Here is a 20,455-nt window from a genome sequence, read left to right as displayed (position 1 = left end):
TTGAGGTTGCTCGGGGAACACCTAAGCATACTCTAAGGCTCCTAGCTATTAACAGTTGAAGTCGCTCTTCAGATGAACGGCAGATTCCATGCAGAACAGGTGAAGAATAAGCTATTTTTTGCTTTATAAGTGCATTATGCACTTTCAGTAGAGAAGAAACCGACCCTCCCCATGTCGTGCCTGCTACGCGGCGAAGAACATTTATTGTTGAGTTTATTTGTTCTTCGAGTACTTTAATGTGGGCATTCCAAGAAAGTTGTCTGTCTAGTATAACCCCCAGAAATTTGTGTTGTTTTACTATGTCTAAAAGTTGCCCCTTAGGGCACAGCTGAAAGTCTTTTAGGCATCCTCTGGTAAATGGTAGCACAGCCGTCTTACTGTAAGACAGCTCCATTCCTCATAATGATATCGTACTTGTGGAATTTATCCCCCCCCCCCCCTTATCCCCTATTTGAGGTCTTGTGGTAAAATTGTGTGAGTGCCCCAGTATAATTTGTCAACATCGATACTACCTTCACGTTATTAAACATATCGAAAAGTCCTCGGGACTGGGGTCATTATTTACAGAAAAACCACCTATTACAAATAAAACATGACAATGCGCTACCTTATAATTGATATCGTGTTTTATTAAATAATTACCAGCCTGGCTCTTTTCAGAACTCCCCGTGCCGTCATCCTGCCCGATTCCTTAGCTTTCCTGCTTGTCCGCGTGTTCATCCCCCCACAAATAGGAAGTTTAGAAGGCCTGCTTGCAGCATGATAGGCCAACGGAGAAAACGCCATCGACATATGTGCACGACTACATGCACGCTTCACCGGCACAGGGCGTTGTTACTTCACCGGCAGGAGACGCCGCCAGCCCGTATGCGCAATAAGGCTGCACAGTTTCTGCCAGTCTTCAAATGTCACAATTCAGAACAAGAAAGTTAATGTGGTTACCTAGCTAACACGGCTACCAAACAGATAGCAATACCGTGAACGGTTGGCATTTATAAAACAGAAATGTAAGCATGACAAAGTTTTTGGCCATCAAACAAAAGAGAAAAGAGAAGAGTGTGCAACCCTGCTTCCAATAATTGTAAAAAGGAAATCTGGTTTAATAATTGTTAAATAGCAGGGAAAAACGCAAAAGCTGGGACCTTTGGCCTTTCAGACCGGCTCTAATCGGGACTTGGGAAATTATTTCATTGTCATTTCATTGCTTAGTTTGGAATCATTGGCAATCCTCATAGCGTTACATTTATGTCACGCACGTCAGTGTGGCCAAAACCAACCTGTCATATAACAGAATCTATTCTATGGGTGAAATAACATTCACATCTGCCTTTTGTTTTCAGACAAGTTTACCAGACATGGCTCAGATTCTTTTAGACGGACTGCTCAGCGGAGAAGACTCTGGCCTAAAAAAACGTGCATTGGACGCCACAGGTAGGATATATAATGCCCTTTCAGTGGTTCAGTATACAAATGTCCTTGAGAAATTTAAATATTGAAATAATGGTCAGGTTTAAAAACAAACGTCTTCATACACCAATATTTTGCAATTTCATTACTTTTAAAAGACCGATTTGTCTAGAAGAGCTTCGCACGCATATCTAAAACGGGGTCGATATGTCCTACCTCTGACAAAATTTGCTGAGCAGTGGAAGCTTTAGTGAGCATTTTGTACTCGCAAAGACATCCCGAGAAGGTGCGAGGGTTACGCCGCAGCAAATGCAACGACTAACGATTCTAGCCTGTACTTTCTCATGCCACGAGCAATTTGTATCGCGGTCACACTGACCACTATAACGAGGGGCAAGAGCTAAAGTGCCGGCCAATTTGCAGAAACCAGCAAACGCCCAACCATTTTCATTTGAGTAACATTGGGCCAACAAGAAATGTCGCTGTAGCGTACCGTTTTGACAAGGGTACCTGTCTGGTCCCTGACGAAGAGGAGTGCCGTTGCCGAAACGAAGGCTACAGCAACATTCCTTGTTTGGCACCCCTCTTAATCACTTCAAGCCTCCATTCCACTCCCCCCCCCCTTCCGTCCCTCACCCACCACGACCTTTTGTCTCGTATGAACTACTATCCTCACAGCGTTTCTCTCTGAATGGTAAAAGAGTTCCCGAACTAAAAACAATGTCGCCCGAATTTCACGACTGATTCTCGAGTCTTCGGCATAGCTGTCGAACGTCCCTCTCATCCGAGCATTGATAACTTTTTTATTTGATAAATATTTACTTGGTGCGTTTTGAAACAAATCCGTAACACGCGATTGAGCTTTGGGCGTCAACCATCCGTTGATATTTTGAGGTTAATTATGCTCTATTTTGAAAAACCAATCAATTTCTCCTCTTAGCACCCCTGCCCCGTGAAGCGCTGAGTCAATTGTCAGCCAACTGTGTGGCAGTCTTCATCGGAGGGTCAGTATCGTCATTACGCTAAAGTGAATGCTTGAACGTTGACTGGTTTAATAGGTCTTACGTATTCTACTAGCGCAGGTACGACACAACGCGGCTAGTATTGAATTTCTGGTTTTATCTAATGGGAAGACATCCTGAGATACAGGAGAAAATGCGGCAAGAAGTTCTTGGAGCTTATGAAAAAGAGGTGAGCCTCTTTTTTGCTCCTGCATGAAATCATATTTCCGCATGTGCTAACCAGGAATAACATCAATTGATAGTGCTCTATTGACTGTGAATTCCGATGTAGTTTCAACCGCCTGGTCTTCTATAACATGCGCCCAAAGCACGGTAAATGCTAGCGTTTTTTTTTTTTTGGTTTGCATTTCATCCCTATCGAAAAGTGGCCGCCATGCGTTCTCAGCTACGGGACAACATAGCCACAAAGCCACCATGACAGGTAGTTGTATATAGAGTAGAATATAAACACTGCTCATGGAACTTGAAGCAACACGATCACTTCGTGCAATAACTGCAGTGATGGCTGACTGTTGCACTCATAATCTGCAGAATACATTCGAGATGCGCCAACAATTTGGAAAGTGGCCCCATAACAGTGCCTCACAATGCGGCCATTCTCAAAGTATGGCATGCACTAGGAGTTTGTATAATGCAAGGACAAGCTACCACCACCTCCTGTCATGGAAAGGTTTATTATGCTCAACAAACAGGGCGTAGTCTTTTGCCAGCTAGTAAAGAACAATTTTTTTCACAGCGCCTGCATAGCTACATGGATTTAGGAACTACTTTCCAATTCCTGCAAGTGCTCTCAAATTGGTGCCATGTTGAAGAAAAAGGAATGATATGGGGGTGTACCCTTAGGTACGCGAACACTTATTGTCTTTCTTATGCCTTATTTGGCACACATGTTGTACATCGAAGCTTCTAGGCTATCTATCTTATAATGGTCTCTTAAGCAACATTTCGGTTATCAGATCAGGGAAAATGAACTACGTAGAAGGAAATAATTTTCAGAACAATAATTATACATACATTGCCCTCCAACAGGTAACATAGGTTTGATATGTGAACTTGTGCAGCATGTGACACTTTGATAATATTTATGTAGGCTCCACCTTTGGTCAGGGCTGCAGCGGCGCATGTGTAGGTGTATTATGGAAATAATAACAGTGAACACCCACCGGTTCCGCGCGAGAACTGGTAAAGCACATTGAAGCGTGTCAACTTCAAGTTTCCCTATGTACATTCATAATGGGGTATAAGAGCATTAGGCGATGCACACCGCTCATTTAAACTAAGTACACGGGAAGATAAATAAAGCTTTTCCTATTCGGACAAGTTAAGAGGCGAAGCATGGATAACAGCGTAAATTGATTCCTAACAGATTGCGGATATAGAGGTCTGGCTTTATTATGAGCTAGCTTGTTTTCAGCTTGGGAAATATGACTTAGTAGGCAATAAGCATATATGGCAGCACGGAGTTCTAAATATCATTTTACATTTTAACAAAGCATTTTAAACATCATTTCACTCTTTACAATGAGAATCGTTTTCGGATCGCGTGAGTGAGAAGTGTTCATGCAGGCACTATTTAGTCCAAGCAGGCCGATAATTTAAAACAACAATCTTTTTATTTGATTCTGGGTTTGTAAGAATATGGATAGCTATTCTCGGCCATGGAAATGGTAAGACAAAAATTTACCGTTACCCGTTACTGCTGCGTTTGATAAGCAACGTGCTCTTACGTTACGTCGAGAGCAAAAATACATCCTACATAAACAACAGGTGCAAGCAGACACAATTTAACAAAAGGAACACACAGTCTAAGCGCTCATTTTGACTGTCCGTATTTCTTCGTACGTATCTGTTGTACGTATTTCTCTGCCTGTGCCTATCGTCGAGGTAGCGATGTTTTACCATATATTCCAATGACAAGAAGTAGAAAGCATGCATTCGTTTCACTAGAGTATACCAGCCCATAAGAAGGGAGACGGTAAAGAATTGAAGAACTATGGTCCCATTAGCTTGCTTTCAGTGTAACATAAGGTATTCACCAATTACCAATAGAACAAGGGAAACACTTGACTTCAGTCAACCAAAAGAACAGGCTGGCTTCAGGAAGGGATATTCCACAGTGACTCATATCCATGTTGTCAATTAGGTTATTGAGAAATCTGCGGAGTAAGATCAACTTGCGCATACGGCTTTCATAGATTATGAAAAGAGTTTTGATTATAAGTAGATATACCAGCAGTAATAGGTGCATTGCTAAATCAATGAGTAAAGGAGGCATACGTGAATACCCTGGGGAAAATATTCGACAGAGACACTTAAGACGGCTTACGTGTGGTAATGCGAAAGCATTGTAGTCTGGTGAAATGTTTGCGCTTAGGTATTCATCCGCATGCCGTCGTGCACGTTGTAACCTTGCACGGCGTTCCTTTCTCTCATGCTGGCGGTGGTACACCTCATTTTATACATTCATGATTTGGCGTCGAGAGCTTTGTCGCTGCTGTTTCCTCTCACGTATGTGGCTGCTACCCATTATGGGTAGCAGCCACATACGTGAGAGGGGTAATTGAATATTGCTGTGAGAGGCCCTTCGTCCTGTAATGGACATAAAAACGGGCCGATGATGATGATGATGCCAGTGACGCCAAGTGCGATCATCAATGTTCCAAGTCACATTGGTCAACGGATTTTCTGCTACAACTTGTGATATCGAGGGTGAAATCCCTTTCGTCCTGATGTTTCTGCATGAACTGTTTTTAAAATGTGCAGATATAAGAGATGCGTTTCGCGCGTTAGCGCCGAGAAGGGTTAGCGGCGTTCTTATCAAGAGAAGTGCTGCCAGGCCGCCGAACAATCAGCTTGTATTTTTGATATGCTTTTATTATGCCTAAGGGAAAGCTTTCGAAATAAAAAAAACGGCTTCTTTCGTGATGGCTTCTTTCATACATCTAATCAGCCTCGCCTGTTCTACTATTCGGCAAAGCCCGCGTTGGCAAGGTTTCAATTTTAATATGTCGATCTGTAAAAAGTTCAACAGGCTTAGTACATGCGGCGTGCAGAGGAAAACTTACATTGTCATTAAACTGGTTTGCAGCAAAAATCTCACTGGTTAGAAATTACGTGGTCTTAAATGAGAAAACTGAAAATGCAGTGCGTAAGCTGTATTTTTCACCTGCATGTGAACTTCGGAATATTTTTTTCTGGGGCGTTATAACGGAAAGCTATTCCAAACTGTTTCCATTTTATTTCTACCAATAGCCGTCACTGATTGGTCACATATTCCAAAACTTCGAAAACCCTCCATCTGATAAGACGCGTACAAATCTATTATGCGTGATTAGGCTGAATAAAAAAAAATACATTAGCACTACGATTTCGGACAAACTTTCTTGGGCTGCGCTCACTTCGCCTACTAATTACGGGACCTCAAAAACCGCGAAAACCCACCACGTGAAAGGGACGTGTACCCCCTAAGTGTGCATTATTATGCCGAACAAGCTTTTTTTTTTTTTGCTGAAAAACCAGACTCTGCATTTCAACTGCATTTCAATCTGTAAACAGGTTCTTCCCAAACGAATAGAAGATGGCTGCCTATCATCCACTCGGGCACTCGCTTCTCGGATCTGCCGGCCAGAATGAATTTTCTTGCGTGTGATAATTTTATTTTGCTGGCAGTGAACTACATTTTCAGTTCACTCATTTAAGAACATGCAATTTCAAACGGGAGCGATACGGTGTTTAGAGTGATTTTTGCATGAAAACGAGTTTAATGCTAAAGTAAGTTTACTTCTCACGCAGCAACTCATTCACTGCTTAGCACGGCCCCACCAGAACCCTCCTTAATTCTGCGTGCTTGTCGGGTTTTGTCAGGCAATCGAATAAGAAAAACATGTCAAGGCAGGAAATGCTGTTCACTTTGAAAGCAAACAAAAGTGTCCTCCACTAAACGAAGTGAGCGCTTGATCGATCATTTCAAAAGACGTTGCCCCATGCTCTTGCCGGCGGTTACGCACGTTTGCCTTAAAGAGGTTGGAAGAAGCTCTGAACGAAACAGTTTTACGTTATAGGACCCCTGATCTGTAATACAAAGGATCTGGGCAGCTATTTGCAGCACATGAATATTCCAGAACACGATCACGCACTACGCTCTTTTCTTGAAATTCCGCCAACCAGCGCCAAAGAAGAAAAAAAATTACTAGAAGAATTTCAGTTTCAAAATGCTTAAACAAATTGAATTTTTATCATATACAATTTTTTCAGAAAAATTCTATGAGCACAGCAAACTTTGCGTTTGTGAAAAAGAGTTACTAGTCAAGAGGGACACACTCTTGCTGCCAATAACGTGAGCTTCACAACAATCATTAAGAAATTTGTTCCTTAGCTTTTTATTGCGATAGCAATTATATGGACACTTCAACCGGATTTCTGCCGTCGCCGTCGTCGTCGCCGTTACCGTGAGGTTCCCTATAGATAAAATATTCGCCGCGCGCCGTATGCCCGAGCGGAAGCGTGCGGGGACGCGCGCTATCACGGAGAGCGAACGCACTCAATCACCCACGCGCACGCAAGGAAGCGCGAAGCCAGCGCCGGAGGGAGCGCGGGGGGGGGGGGGGGGGGGGGGCACATTTACTCTGCCAACAACCGCGCTCGTCGTTCGCTCGCCCGCACAGTCTCTTATCTCCACACGGCTCTGACCTTTATGCGCCGTGCATTCGCCGCTCAGTTTCCGTTGAAGCGATAGACCGCACGTACCTTCGCCCGCTGCGCAGCGTATGCGCTCGCTGCCAGCGTTTTGACAGTCGTTGTCTGCAGTCATTCAGTGTGATCTATTCATGTTTGTTTGTGCGCGCTCACACCACGCTTGTTCATTCAGTTAGTAATAGTCGGGCCACATTTTCCAACGCACGCTACACATGCAATGCTGCCCAGATCGGCAGTGCAGCACTACAGGTGTGTCCCTTCGCACGCGCTGCCCATGGTAAGCGCTTCTCATCAACACCACCGTTTCACACGCGCCTTCTCGTGGTCATCGAGTCTTTCTTCCTGTCGGTCTACTTACGCCGCAGCACACCTGCTTACTTAATCAGCTCATGTTTACTACAATCCATATTGCTACCAAAGCCGCTCACCTTACTTCGTATGACATTGCTGTGTTGCTATCGCATTCATTGCTTCGACCTTAGGGCGAAACTGTGACTTTTTTTTTAGTATAAGCGCGTGGGCCGTTGTTCGCTTGCAAATATGGAGGCAGTCACACTTTAACGCACTACATTTTTTCAAAAATTTTGATATCAAACTTACTTCGAGATATTCATAATCACATTTGAACGCTCAACGCAGGACCTATCGAAACTGAGTGCGCCGTGCTGCTGCACCACAGGGAAGCGCCCCGTGATGAAGTCAGCGACGAAGTTTGAATGGTGGCAAATCGCGGCGAATACTAACATCGTACGATACGACAGCTGCTTTTCAAGCAACCTTGCCTTATGAAAAATTAAATAATGGGTTTTTATGTGCCAAAACCACGATCATGAGGCACGCCGCAGTGGGGGACTCTTGAATGATTTCGCCAATGCACTTGTCCGCAAAGTTCGGGAATTATTATCTCGAGACAAGTGAATCCGCCTTGCAAACTCCATGGCTGGAATTTGTAAATTGCAATATAGACCAAAAGGTAATTCATTAAATTGGTAATTAGCCGATGATGCATTTCAATTTTTTCTGCAACGTCCGCTTTTTCGAGTAGACCAACTCATGAACTAGAATTGTGCTATTTGCCACAGGCTACCTCACTGGAACACCAGGTATAATTATCCCGTCTAATTACGTGGAGCGCGCTAGACCATGCGGGACGGAGGCGTCAGATACTTTTATTCCTGCAGATACGCATTGCCGTGATAGTTATATACAGTAGGTGCGGTTCTCAGGTTAGATACGATATGTTCAATTCCAGGTGATGGGTCACGGCATGTGGATTGATATTTAGGTTGACGAATATACTCTCCATGACAACTATTTTAATTGCGTGCGATCACAAATACTGCAAGTATGCAGACTCTGGCCTATAGAATGAAATAGATCATGAGAGCTATCGCTTTTATTGCCAGGAAACTTTATATGTTCGGCTGTTTTCACCGAGCGTGCGCGCTTTCATGACGTCGGCATAGGCGGGTCGGTTATGTCTAAAGAAATAGTTCATCGTGTAGGCTAACAACATTTAACCAGTACGTTTTAGTTGCCAAGCAAACCTGCAGGCTACTTTTAATAGCTTTGTTGTCTTCGTGCGCCATTGGGATGTCTTGGTGACAGCTGTAAAATAACCATAATATTGAATACTTTCACACTCATAGAATAGACTTGGTCCCGGCTGTGACCGTGGTTATATTTGTCTAGTCGTTCTGCGTTGTGTTCATTACTTTCCACGTGGCGTTTGCTGTAAGGGCACCTAGGTGTCAGCTGCGCCGTTTCTTGAGTCGTCGACTCCTGTTTCTTTGTTTGTTTTGTTTTTTATTTGACAGTAGTGCGCTTACAGAGACATCATTCTTGCTTTGTGAAGTACGTAGTGCAACTGATGGGCAGCCGAAAAAACTCGAACATTTGTTTATCAGTGTGTGTGGCATATAGAGTGCACTGGCGCGATCACATGACTGTCCACAGCAAGCGGCGATATGGCACGTTGCGTAAGTACTGGGAATCCTAAAAATAAGTGCTTGAGCTCCATGGCACTGTAAGTGTCTTGCTAGATGCAGCATGGGGTATGTTTTAAAAGGCGTTTGTGTAGGCTGCTTCCCACAAAAAAAAAGTTATTTATGCATTCAGCAGGGCTGACCAGGAATTCGTTTCTGAGCCTAAATGATCCAAGTACTGCAACGCTGTTCACCCAATCTCTTTTTCTTTCAGGGAGACCACCTATCCTTTCAAACTATTACGACACTTCCTTACACGAACCAAGTAATTTCTGAGACCATGCGGCTCTATCCACCATCATCCACGTGAGAACTTTGCGCAATTCATTTACTATACTAGCAAGAAGCATAGAATAGTTTTTATTCAGCACTGAACCCGGTTTTATTTCGCTCACCGAAACATGGCTGTCAAATAACGTGAGGACCTTCAAGATAACGCTGCCGGACTACGCAATCTTACATCAAGATAGACCTACACGGGGGGAAGGCGTTTATATCTTAATAAGAAAAGATACTGCTCTCACAGTCCTTCCCGAAGTTGAAGGGGTCGAAGGTGTTTTTATAAAATGTGCGCCACTTCCTGTGCAGCTGTTGTAGGCTGCGTTTTTCGGACTCCCGGTCAAACAATGATGTTTTGTATTCCTTGTGGTTATACCCGCACTCTCTTTTTCTAATAAGCGACAATCTGCTTGACTGAGTTCCCACTCCAATTACGAGAGGCAGCAGCAGTGGGGCATACGGTGCAGAAACATTTGGGTACACATACGTAATAATGTTGGTTCTGCAGTTGAACCAACGAAAAGTAAGAAAAAGAAAAGAGGAAAGCAGCATTTGTTGACGGTGGCGTAAATCAAAGGCAGCAAAAAATCACTACTTTTCTTTCACATTGCCTAATTTTCTAAATGATTGACAACCAAAATATTGGAACTATTTAAATCCTAAAAATCAGAAAGAAAGTGCAATGTCCCTCAAAGGAAGAGGAAAGAAATAATTTATATAAAATTATTTAGGTCAATTTTCACCGCACACAACGACAACCCACCGCATGCTAAGGTGTGTAGGGCCAACTGCATGGAACCTCCTCATATAGACGAAGCCGATACTATATTTATACTTTTGCTAAAAAATAAACGCCAAAAAGGTACCAGGGCCTGATTATATACCGAATGAGTTTCTCACCCGGTACACCCAATGAGTCACCAAATAGCTATGCATAATACTAAAAAAATCATTAACATCATGTTCGTTGCCTTATGAGTGGAAAATGACACAGGTTATACCAATTCACAAGCCAGTCAGTAAAGCTGATGTCGCCAACTATTACCCAGTATCACTCACAAGCACAATATGCAAATTACTCCAGCACACTATTCTTAAATATATTGTAAGCACTATAAACGTACTTCGACGTTTTCATTTGCACATAGCCATCATCATCTCTGTTCTACTTCTTTGCGCATCAGCTGGGGCATTTCCTTTGTGGAATAAAAGCCCTTGACAGCTTGGTTGGTCTCGGTCTTATAAAGTGGACAGCCAACACAATATGATTACTTGCTTTGAAAAAAAAGACATTTTGTCACTATCTAAGCACGGGTATCGTAAAGGTCGTTTCCCAATCACACAATCAACCGCATTGATACACGATATTTCCTTGGCCATCGTCCAACAGAAGCAGATAGACCTCACAACACTTGAAGCATTTGAGTGGATATCACATCAAAATAATAAAAGACTTATAGGCGACAATAGGCAAAGGGCCTATCAAAGGACAGCGACCCCGATGAGCACTACCACAAACAAAGCTCTTAGCTTGTAGTACCTTTATTTGACCTGTAGTCGAATATGCCAACCTATTTTGGTTCCCAGCCACAAATTATTTAGTGAACAAGCTGGAAGCTGTGCAAAGCAAAGGCGTTAAGTTCATCTAAAACAAATAAGGTTTATTCGATTTAAGCTCAGAATAAATTGAAAGAGCTGAGCTCTTAACATTATGCCATTGCTCTAAATTCGCACGCCAAGAAACATCAACAGTTTAAGGTTTATATCTCAGTCTGAAACGAGACATTCATGCGATAAGCATTCACTAACCTTACGAGAATACCGTTTCAACACAATCTGTTTCAAATACTAGTTCTTCCTGTGGGCCATTACAGAATGCAATGGACTGATTTAAGATTACCTTTGCATGGGAGACACCCGTAAATTATGTTACGTCGTCCACCTTAAATAGATTATTGACTCTTAAACAGCAACCCCTATGAGCACTAGCTCAAACTCACAATTAAAGCCTTGTGTACTTTTTTGTTAAGTAGTCTACTTCTATAGAGTCCTGCCTATTTCGCTTAACGTGTTCGAAAAAAAAAGATGTTGCGCTCACCGCGGTACTGTTCTTGCTGTTCTCACGTCGTTCAGTGTAAAACTTGCCGCAGATTATGCAGAGTTGCCGCGTGTTTCCCACTCCTGGAACATGCGACAGCCCTCCCTGAAACGCTGCTTTCTGCAGCTGCCGGCAGGCGGCGACACACGTTTGCTTGCGCCGTCGCGGCGGCAGCTCGCAGCTTCATAAGCGAAGGCAAATGTGCCCTTGTTTCTTAAAAACCAGCAAATGAACTTTGGCAGGTGTTACATTGAATGACGTGGACTCCAAAAATGCGATCTTGTACAAGTCGCACAATCAGTGAACGTTGAGCGGTGATCATCATCAATGCCACTAGTGGTCCATGTAACTACTGGTGTTAATTTCGACTGGAAATCTCGCCACTATCCCTATGATTGTCCAGTGGTCGCCACATGAGGTGGGCTCGAGCATTGCGAGTACGTGTAACAGTAGCGAAGGTCTCACGAGCTCAATCATGTAGTTGACCTTCTAAAGGACAACGATAATCGCACGCCTCTGATATCCATTACTGCGTAAGAAAGCGCCAGTTTCAGTACGTGGATGATTTAGTGGCTCGTCGTTATAACCTTCACCTGTCCCATGGCCTGAAGGGCTACCGTCGAGACAGAACAGGTAGGAGGACACAATCGATTCACTCGCGCAAATCTTCAAAATAGGCAGGATTTAGCAATCTTCTAGACGGCAGAATGTGCACACATTTGGTATTTCTATATTGGATGCTTACAGTACTTCTCGATTCGGCATTTGCACGAACCCATATCTTGCGTTGCCGATAACATTTTTTTGTCATTTTCAGATAGACATTGTCCTTACCCTTGCTATGGTTCCTTTCATGACTTGCGAGTGGGCGTTACCCATCTTTCCTCAACATTTCTTTCACATTTATTTCATATTCCGAACTCCTTCCTTCAGGTTTACATCGAGGTGTGCGGAAGAAGACTATCACTGGGGGAAGTACCTCATCAAGAAAGGAACGTCGGTTATAGTGCCTACGTATCAGCTGCATCATGATCCCAGATACTGGCACGAACCGGAAAAGTTTGACCCAGAGAGGTGAGCGTTTTTTTTTCTTTAGCCCCAGGAAATTGACACAGCATTCCATGTTATGAAAAATTGGAACTTGGTCATCGTTATTTCTGGCCCCGCAGAGTACATTTTTGAAAAAAAAAAAAAAAAAAACAAGGAAATGTTTTAAATGTGGTTCTGGCGCAGCAAAGCTAATTTCGTCCTTTTCAAGCATGAACCAACTAGCCGAAAATGCATTCTGCTGCCGCAAATATTGTTGGAATAAAAAAAATATGTGCAATAAATATGATTTATTATTCAAATTTTGAATCATCCACGACTGATACAGCGCTCCAGCGTGTAAAAAACGGCATTATGGGCTTCGCATTAAGTTCCCTGCGCTTAGATCATGCATTTAAGGTATCAAACGGCCCATGAAAGATGACATGTTGAGTTTTATGGGGTTAACTCATTTCTAGACATTCTTTCCTGAACGGGGTTAGTGCGAACGACACAAGCACTCTGAAAGCATGCGCCTATCTCCATATAGCGGTGGTCGTCCATCGTGTACTAAAACTGGAAAACCATCGGGGGAAATTTCTCCATCTCTTTACAGCAGGAATCTCAGCATGAATGTTTCTTTATATACCCTAACACATTTAAGGTGACTTGGGAAAATATTAGGCCTATCGTTTTCGCAATACCTATCCTGGAGAGAGACGCGTCACGGAACAAATAACGCGGATCATGCTAGTGGGCTTACGAAATGCAAGATTGTAAGTAGTGCCATAAAAACGGCCCACAATAACAGCTTTCTTGGAAAGAAACCATAATGAAGAAAACATTCAGAGGCATTAAGAAAAACGATCTCTTCCTTCAACAAATATATAGGAGCTTGGCTGACAAACGTAGGGCCAATATATATGTTCGAAGTACCCTCGGCTATCTCTCTGCTGGTTGCGTCATGATGCCGATAGAAAAAGGTGGTTCTTTCATACATTTGCTAACATATACACCTGGATGAATGCTAAACAAAATAGAAACAAGGCGGGTATCTTAACTAATGGCTCTGTTCACATGAGTGCACGTGTCGACAACGTGAATTCGGCCACTATAGAGCATATTCCACATGTCAATGGTGTCTTATACATTAGGCCGCGCCTACAAGCAAGGAGCTTCTTAACGTGTTTCATTTTGTATGCTTTCCTCGATATCTTCGCCTCGGCACATTTGTTAACAGCTGAACAGATCTCTCTTATCTTGTGTATCTTGTGCTCGGCCGAAAAACAGCCTGAGACCAAAGCGCTGCCCTCATTTCCTTCAGCCTGTGGGATAGGCGATGAATCTACGGTAAGACAGCCGTATGATTACATGTTTTGGGACTCCGTTGTGGCGTGAGCTTTTGAAGCTTTAGTCCCCTGAGTAACTTCTCACAGGTAGACACGACAAAATGACTCAGTACACTGGCGGCTTTTGGTTTTTGAATCTGCCGGGACAAAGTATTTTTATTTAAATTGTGATAAAACCATTTCGTCAAGGCCTACTTAAGGCTTAACAGTTCGATTCCACTCTTCACCAGTCTTAAATGACCAGACTTATGGGTAATGACTGATTTCAGGGATCGAGGAATATAGGATCAGCAGACGTGACCCTGTTCAAAGAAAGGCGCAAGTGAAGGGAAGTAATGCCACCATCTCTTGGGAATTCACACGCGAAGTTTAATCTGGTCACACCGCAGACTGTCATGCAATGAAGAAGCGCCGGGTAAACATCTGGTGTCCCTCAAGAACTCGATATTCATGGCGGGTTACAACATTTCATAACATTAAATTATGAATGGCGCAACCTATCCAACAGCAAAGAACGAGAAATAACAATTCAGATGGTTCCACGGCCTGTGTTCATCACAACACCGACTAATACGATTACTCATGTTTATGCATATTGTTCAATTTCAGGTTCAGTCCAGAAAATAAGCACTTGATCAACCCGACTGCGTACCAGCCGTTCGGTCTGGGCCCCCGCATCTGCATCGGAACGCGTCTGGCGCTTGTTGAGTTGGCCTCGGCTACTGCGGAGGTGCTTCGCCACTATCGCATTACCCTGGGCACTAGTCAGAAGGTATCGCGTACTATGCACTGCTATGTCCATCTCGGACCGTTCTTCCATTCTTTGTGTTTGCTTCCTTAGCGTAACAAGGTGAGAGACGGTCGAACCTCAATACGCTTGCAACCTTGTCCTGTATTCTCACTACCTCTTGTATTCGTTGCTCCGTAGAAATACGCATGACGAATGTCAATGAAACAACCCACTATTTCATATTGTTCACACTTGTACGCGTTACAGGAAATGTAACTAATTCAGTTTTAAATTTCTTGCCTTCCAAAATTAATTTATATCGTGACGGGGCGTCAAATAGATGAAAGGAGAAACACGGTATATAAACATACTATACAAAGAGATTGCGAAGATGGCTGAACACGCGCAACGTCCTCGAAGATGGCTGAACACGCGCAACGTCCTGGCGATAGTCGTTTTCAATAATCCAAGGACGTGGCTCCTAACATCTAACCTCCCCGGCGGGCGGATCGCAGTCTCGGCGTAGAAAAATTAGACAAGGAGGAGGCGGCGGAAAAGTACGGTTTCAACCGGGATACGTTCACGACGTCACGGGATAACAGGGTAGATGGTGAAGAACTGTCTAGTGGGCTGATGTCATAGTTCACGTCACTAAGGTGCTTAAAACCCTGTAAAGTCCGGTGTAACGCAAGAAAAGCTTTTCAGAAAGACCGACGCGTCGAGATGGAGTCCAAAGAAGTAAAAGATATCCCGGAGAAAAGCAGAGGTGTCGATAGCTGCGGTCAGTACGCTCCTTTTGGCATAATTGCGAATCGGACAGTCGCATCCGACGTGCCAGATTGGCTCGCACGGCAGCAGCGTGGGCATACTACGTGCTATGTTGTACAACCACAGGTACTAGCGTGTCGAAGGGCAATGCAGGGTGGTGGCCAAACCGGAGATAAAATGTCCAAAACCGGCGGTGTCCTGACGGGACCACTTTCATTAGGCGATTGCGAAGACAGAAATATGAGCCCCGGTGTCGACAAGTCCAGAGATCGTCATGTAATCAACGTCAACGTCCAACATACACCAACGAGTCGGCAGAGTGATTAGATGGTTTTGGGGCGGAGTTGTGGATGCAGCGTTACCCCCGGGCGCTGCATCGTCTAGTTTTCCGGAGTGAAGGAGCCTCGGTTGCTCGGCGACGTCGCGCGGCGAGGTGGTGGGGAGCGGGAGGACGGACGGCGGAGTGGTTTCGAACGTGACTGGTGACCTCTAGGGGATGGCGAGCGGCTGGACCATGTCGTGGCAGCGTCAGGATTGTAGGGGTGTGCCGCAGATAGTGGTTCAAAAGGGCTGTGATCAAGACGGAAGCATGGCCAATGGATAGAGTACGTTGCGGGGACGACCAGCGGTTGTTAATATAACGATTAACCTGCTCGACACGGCAGCAGTTAAAGCAAATAGGCCGATCGTCTTCAGTTGGCTAATCAGCAGGGTTCCGAGACCGTGGAGCAAACCTTGGATACCGAGGGAACGATGTCGGTGCCCCGGAAGCGGGGTATAGGACTGACCACGGCGCAAGCAACGTGATCCCCGAGATTCGCGAGTTCGTTACGCACGATGACTTCGACGAGTGAAACCGCTGGTATGATCGAGTCGCCGGCGTTAGAGCTGGTAAAGAGCTGGAGCCATTGCTTCGATTACGCGGCGGACAATCCTCGTCAATTCGGCCGAAGGCGGCGGAAGGTGAGATTGCGGCCGCTCTTCATACGAAGACGTAGCAGCGGTGTTGGCAACCCGGGAGAATGGTCGTTCAATACGGCGGCTCTTGGCCTGCTCGAAGCGCTGGCACACCTCGATCATGGCATCGACGGTAGCACAATTTCTGCCCATGAGCAGGGTAAAGGCGTCGTCACTGTCAGCTTTACGGCACAGCGCCAGCACATCCTGTATATGGGCTGGAGGTGACAGCTGTTGCATCGCCGCAATTTTTTGACTGCAGGCCTTACGGAACAGGTCACGGAGGTTTTCGTTACGTGTATGCCAGCTCCCAAGGTGGGCCTCATGATTGTCGTACCACAACTTCGCCGTTCCGCTAAGATAAAATATAACATTGGCCAGCACCACTGTCAGGTCCCAGTGATTGTGATCGCTCACCCGTTCACATTGCGTCAGTCACTCCTCAACGTCGATGCCATGGGTGCCTTTGAACGTTCCAGGGTCTCGAGGGTGGGCTAACACAATGGTGGTCCGCGGCGCAGAAGCAGATTCCGCTTGGTGTGCCATGGTGGTCGCACCGAAGCGCCAACCGCTTCGGAGCTTCGTCGTCTGGCGAGAATACCCCGCACCTGCATCAATGTGTGACTGGGTGTCAAATAGATGAAAAGAGAAGCACGATTTTTAAACTGACCATTTACAGAGATGTTCAGATAGCTAAACACGCGCTACGTCCCGGCGATCGTCGTCTCTTTCATTAATCCAAAGAGGTGGCTCGTACAGTAATATATAAAACGAGCTGGCCTGGCTCTTTCAGTGCGTCGTTTCAGCCACACGTTGTTTATCCTCACTAACCATTCTTTTTGACATTTTTACAGCGAAGCTGTTAAGGGCTCAATCTTTGATGGTCGTGTCCACGTGCAGAAAAAAAAAACTCTCATTGGCCGTATTCTGTATGTGCGATTGAAAGCGCACGAGGAACGCGCGCTTTCACGGGGATCGAACGCACGGCGGAGAGCAAACGCGACTTATTCCATCCCGCGAAAGGCCGTGGTGGGCGGGAGGAAGGGAGGGAGGGGAGCAGCACTAGCAACACGCAGAACTATTGTCGCCGACGGCGGCGTTTTGCCCACGTTCGCACCGATCGCGTTCGGCGTTGGTGACGTGTTTATGAAGAACGTGAAAACCTTTGCCGTGCACCCTATGGCGGTGTACCGTAGCGACCACAAGGCCATGACCCCTGTGGTCACTAAATAAATGGAAACCACCGGATCATACATATATTTCTCATTGTTTAATAGTTCAAATAACCAATTTGACCATTACATCTTAATAGTCATAACTGGAAATACATGATTCCCCCCATAGTACAGCTTCGCTGGTCTTCCATCTCCACCCCAGTGGAAGGGCTGACAGTTTTCTTTAATTCCTTATCTTCCTTCTTTTACTGCTGAAAATGTCAGCAGCAACACTGAAAAGTCACTCGATGTGCGTGCTCGAAAGGATGGCGGTGTTGCAGCGTATGAATACCTTGCGCACGAGAAGGTGCTTGGTCAATACTGCGACGCTCGTGTTTGGGCCCTCTGTGAAGCGTTGAGTTTCATTGTTGTTGGAACTCGAAGAATACGCTCCTGCTGGAGAAAAGCTGAAAGAATAGTCCACAGGTCATCTGCTGGCCATAACTTCCGAAGTGGCCATCAATGTGAAGCTATAACACCGCCAATTCAATTCCTCGCCCAGCATATAGGGGAGCTCTTGCCGGCGGCCTTTCCTCGTAGCCATTTAGAATTAAGCCAAAGAATTGTAAGAGATAACCACAGACGTTCAGGTTCTTCAAAAAGATGGCTAAACCTTAAAGGTTTAGCCATCTTTTGAATGTGAGTGAACAAAAATATAACTGTATATGAGTCGTGCATCATGCAGACCGACAAGGGCAGGGTACCTTTAAAGGATGAAAACTCGTCTATATGAGAGAAATAATACACTGAGTTCAGCGAAGAATTGAGCTGCAGCCTATAGATGTCGCAAAAACAGCGAATCCGTAAAAAGGTGCCCAAAAAAGGTGCCCACAGGAGGCTGACGCAGGTGATGACTGCAGGTGTATATGTCGTAATTCTAGCTAAATTCAAGTGCTAAAATTTCCGTCTCCTGTTATAGCTTGTTCCTAAAATAAAGCAACTGGTTACATTTAATTGGTTATTTAAAAAATAACTTAAATCCTCAGTGACCGTTAATAAGCAAAACAAATATAATAAATAAATAACGTATTAACCAATAAACTCAATTGAATACAGGTAATTACACATGCAATTCACCATGCAGAAATCTGATTTTGTTGCATTCTTTCTCTACCTTAGCAAAATTTTTATGCTAGATATGGGATTCATAACGTTCCAGGCCAATATATTTCCCACTACGGTGCTCTGCAAAAACGTTCGTTTCCTTTTAAACAATATGCCAGTAATGTTCTATCTTAAAAAATTTGTTTTTCTTTCCATCATGATAAGTATACCTTATTCGATTGCATATTTATCTGATATTCGATGCAAAGTTCCATAGATTTGTTTCATTTATGTATTTTGATTGGGCTTTGAGCTGTGATATAGCACGTCTGATTGATACATGACACGAACTTTCAAAAGAGAAACGGGTGATTTTCAGGTTTGGAATGCCATGCCGCCATGGCTAGGTTTATGAAGCCTCACTGTGATGACGCGCAAGCTCAAAGATATGCTGTGTTTACCAAGGGAAAAGCCCACACTGCCACCTTTTCTTTTCTATCACTGCCTCTAATATAACGTAGAGCATCTGTACGGTGGTGCATGTGTTTTTTATTTTTTAACAATTATTTTGTTTTGCATTCGTTGCAGCGTGACCTTGAGCTGGACACATACTCTTTCCTGGTCGTTCCTAAAGAAGATCTGCGAATTCGTGTGCATAGGCTCAACGGCACGAAGTAAATCATCAAGTGGAACTTGATCAAAATGGATATTACTCCATCAGCAGAAAACACTAGTACAAAATAAAAAAGCACTGTTCTTCACACATGATCAATAAATAAATCCATATAATGCAAAAAAAAATGTGCTGTTACAGGTTGGTAACACTCGTTCAAAGACCTCAGTGATACGCTTGAATGTGAGTGAAAAAAATATTTCCGTGTACTTTTGCTAGTGCCTCTGAAATGAACAAAGGACATGGCAAATATAGCATTTTTGTCTCAAACGACATGTGCTCGTGGTGGCCGCTGGTGTTTATGGTCGGCTAGGAGCAGAGCTGTTAGCTTCCCGAGTCGGCAAGTTAGTCACACCAAAATGTGTCCAGAAAGAGCATCAATATGACGACGCATTTTACGCAGAGCATATACTCTTCCGCTTCTCGGCAGAAAGCGGTGACAACACTGGCGCATGATGACAAGGACCTCGGATAGGACACGCTCGTGCGCGGCGAGCTCGGATATCCTTGCAAAACTGAAGAGGATGGGGAAGAGTGAGCCACGCGCAACTAAACACTGCAAGCGAAAGCAGTTGCTCCCCTGACGAAGACGAGGCTCCCTGTCGAAGCGTTGTCGTCAGCGACTTTCCTAGTTCTACTACCGTTCATTCAAGTTTCTACCTTCCTCCGAATGTCTGTGCTTCAGGCTCTATGACATGACGATCATAAGAATAATTGTAGGATTTTCGTGTCTATTCACGGGAAAAGTTGAGTGGCGTCAAGCAAAGTTCTTCTCTTTCTGTGGAACCTGTCAACCCGACCGACATTGTCCATTGCCATTGTGGTATTTCCGAAAGGACAACCTCGTTATGCAACGTCGTATCGAAAAATGCTAATTCCTCTGGCCGTTGCTGGGAATCGTTAAACTGGCTTTTTTATGTCGCAATATGGTGTTGCTGTTGCAGACGTTAATTTCGCAGATGTGTTTTTTCTTCTGCAGGAAACTACAACAGAAAGAAACAGGAATGGGAACCTGGGCTGAATTCAAACAACTGACTTAAGTATGTAGCCACAAGTGGGATTATGTACTAGGCTACAAAATGATGAAGCCATGCGGAAGAAGAAAATGAGCAAGCAAGAATATTCGAACTAGATTTCTACGCGTGAAAACTTTTGTCTTCTGATCCTGAATCGGGTAGCTCTGTGTAGAGCAACATGACTGATACGAG

General features: G+C 44.4%; 1 protein-coding gene across 1 annotated transcript in view; it reads left to right on the top strand.

The window, feature by feature from the left end:
- Nucleotides 1-19,366, top strand: part of LOC119453677 (cytochrome P450 3A6-like) — a 196,716-nt gene extending 177,350 nt beyond the window's left edge. Inside the window, exons 8-14 of the mRNA XM_049668329.1 lie at nt 1,341-1,431; nt 2,348-2,411; nt 2,490-2,598; nt 9,324-9,415; nt 12,420-12,560; nt 14,471-14,633; nt 19,163-19,366. Coding sequence (XP_049524286.1) covers nt 1,341-1,431; nt 2,348-2,411; nt 2,490-2,598; nt 9,324-9,415; nt 12,420-12,560; nt 14,471-14,633; nt 19,163-19,252 — 750 coding nt within the window. The 3' untranslated portion in view covers nt 19,253-19,366. The remainder of the gene's footprint in view (nt 1-1,340; nt 1,432-2,347; nt 2,412-2,489; nt 2,599-9,323; nt 9,416-12,419; nt 12,561-14,470; nt 14,634-19,162) is intronic.
- The last annotated feature ends 1,089 nt before the right edge of the window (nt 19,367-20,455 follow it).

This window comes from Dermacentor silvarum, chromosome 5 (genome assembly GCF_013339745.2).
Source record: "Dermacentor silvarum isolate Dsil-2018 chromosome 5, BIME_Dsil_1.4, whole genome shotgun sequence".
NCBI classification, from domain to species: Eukaryota; Metazoa; Arthropoda; class Arachnida; order Ixodida; family Ixodidae; genus Dermacentor; species Dermacentor silvarum.
Note: the sequence above shows the minus strand (reverse complement) of the source record. Positions and strands in the feature narration are given on the sequence as shown.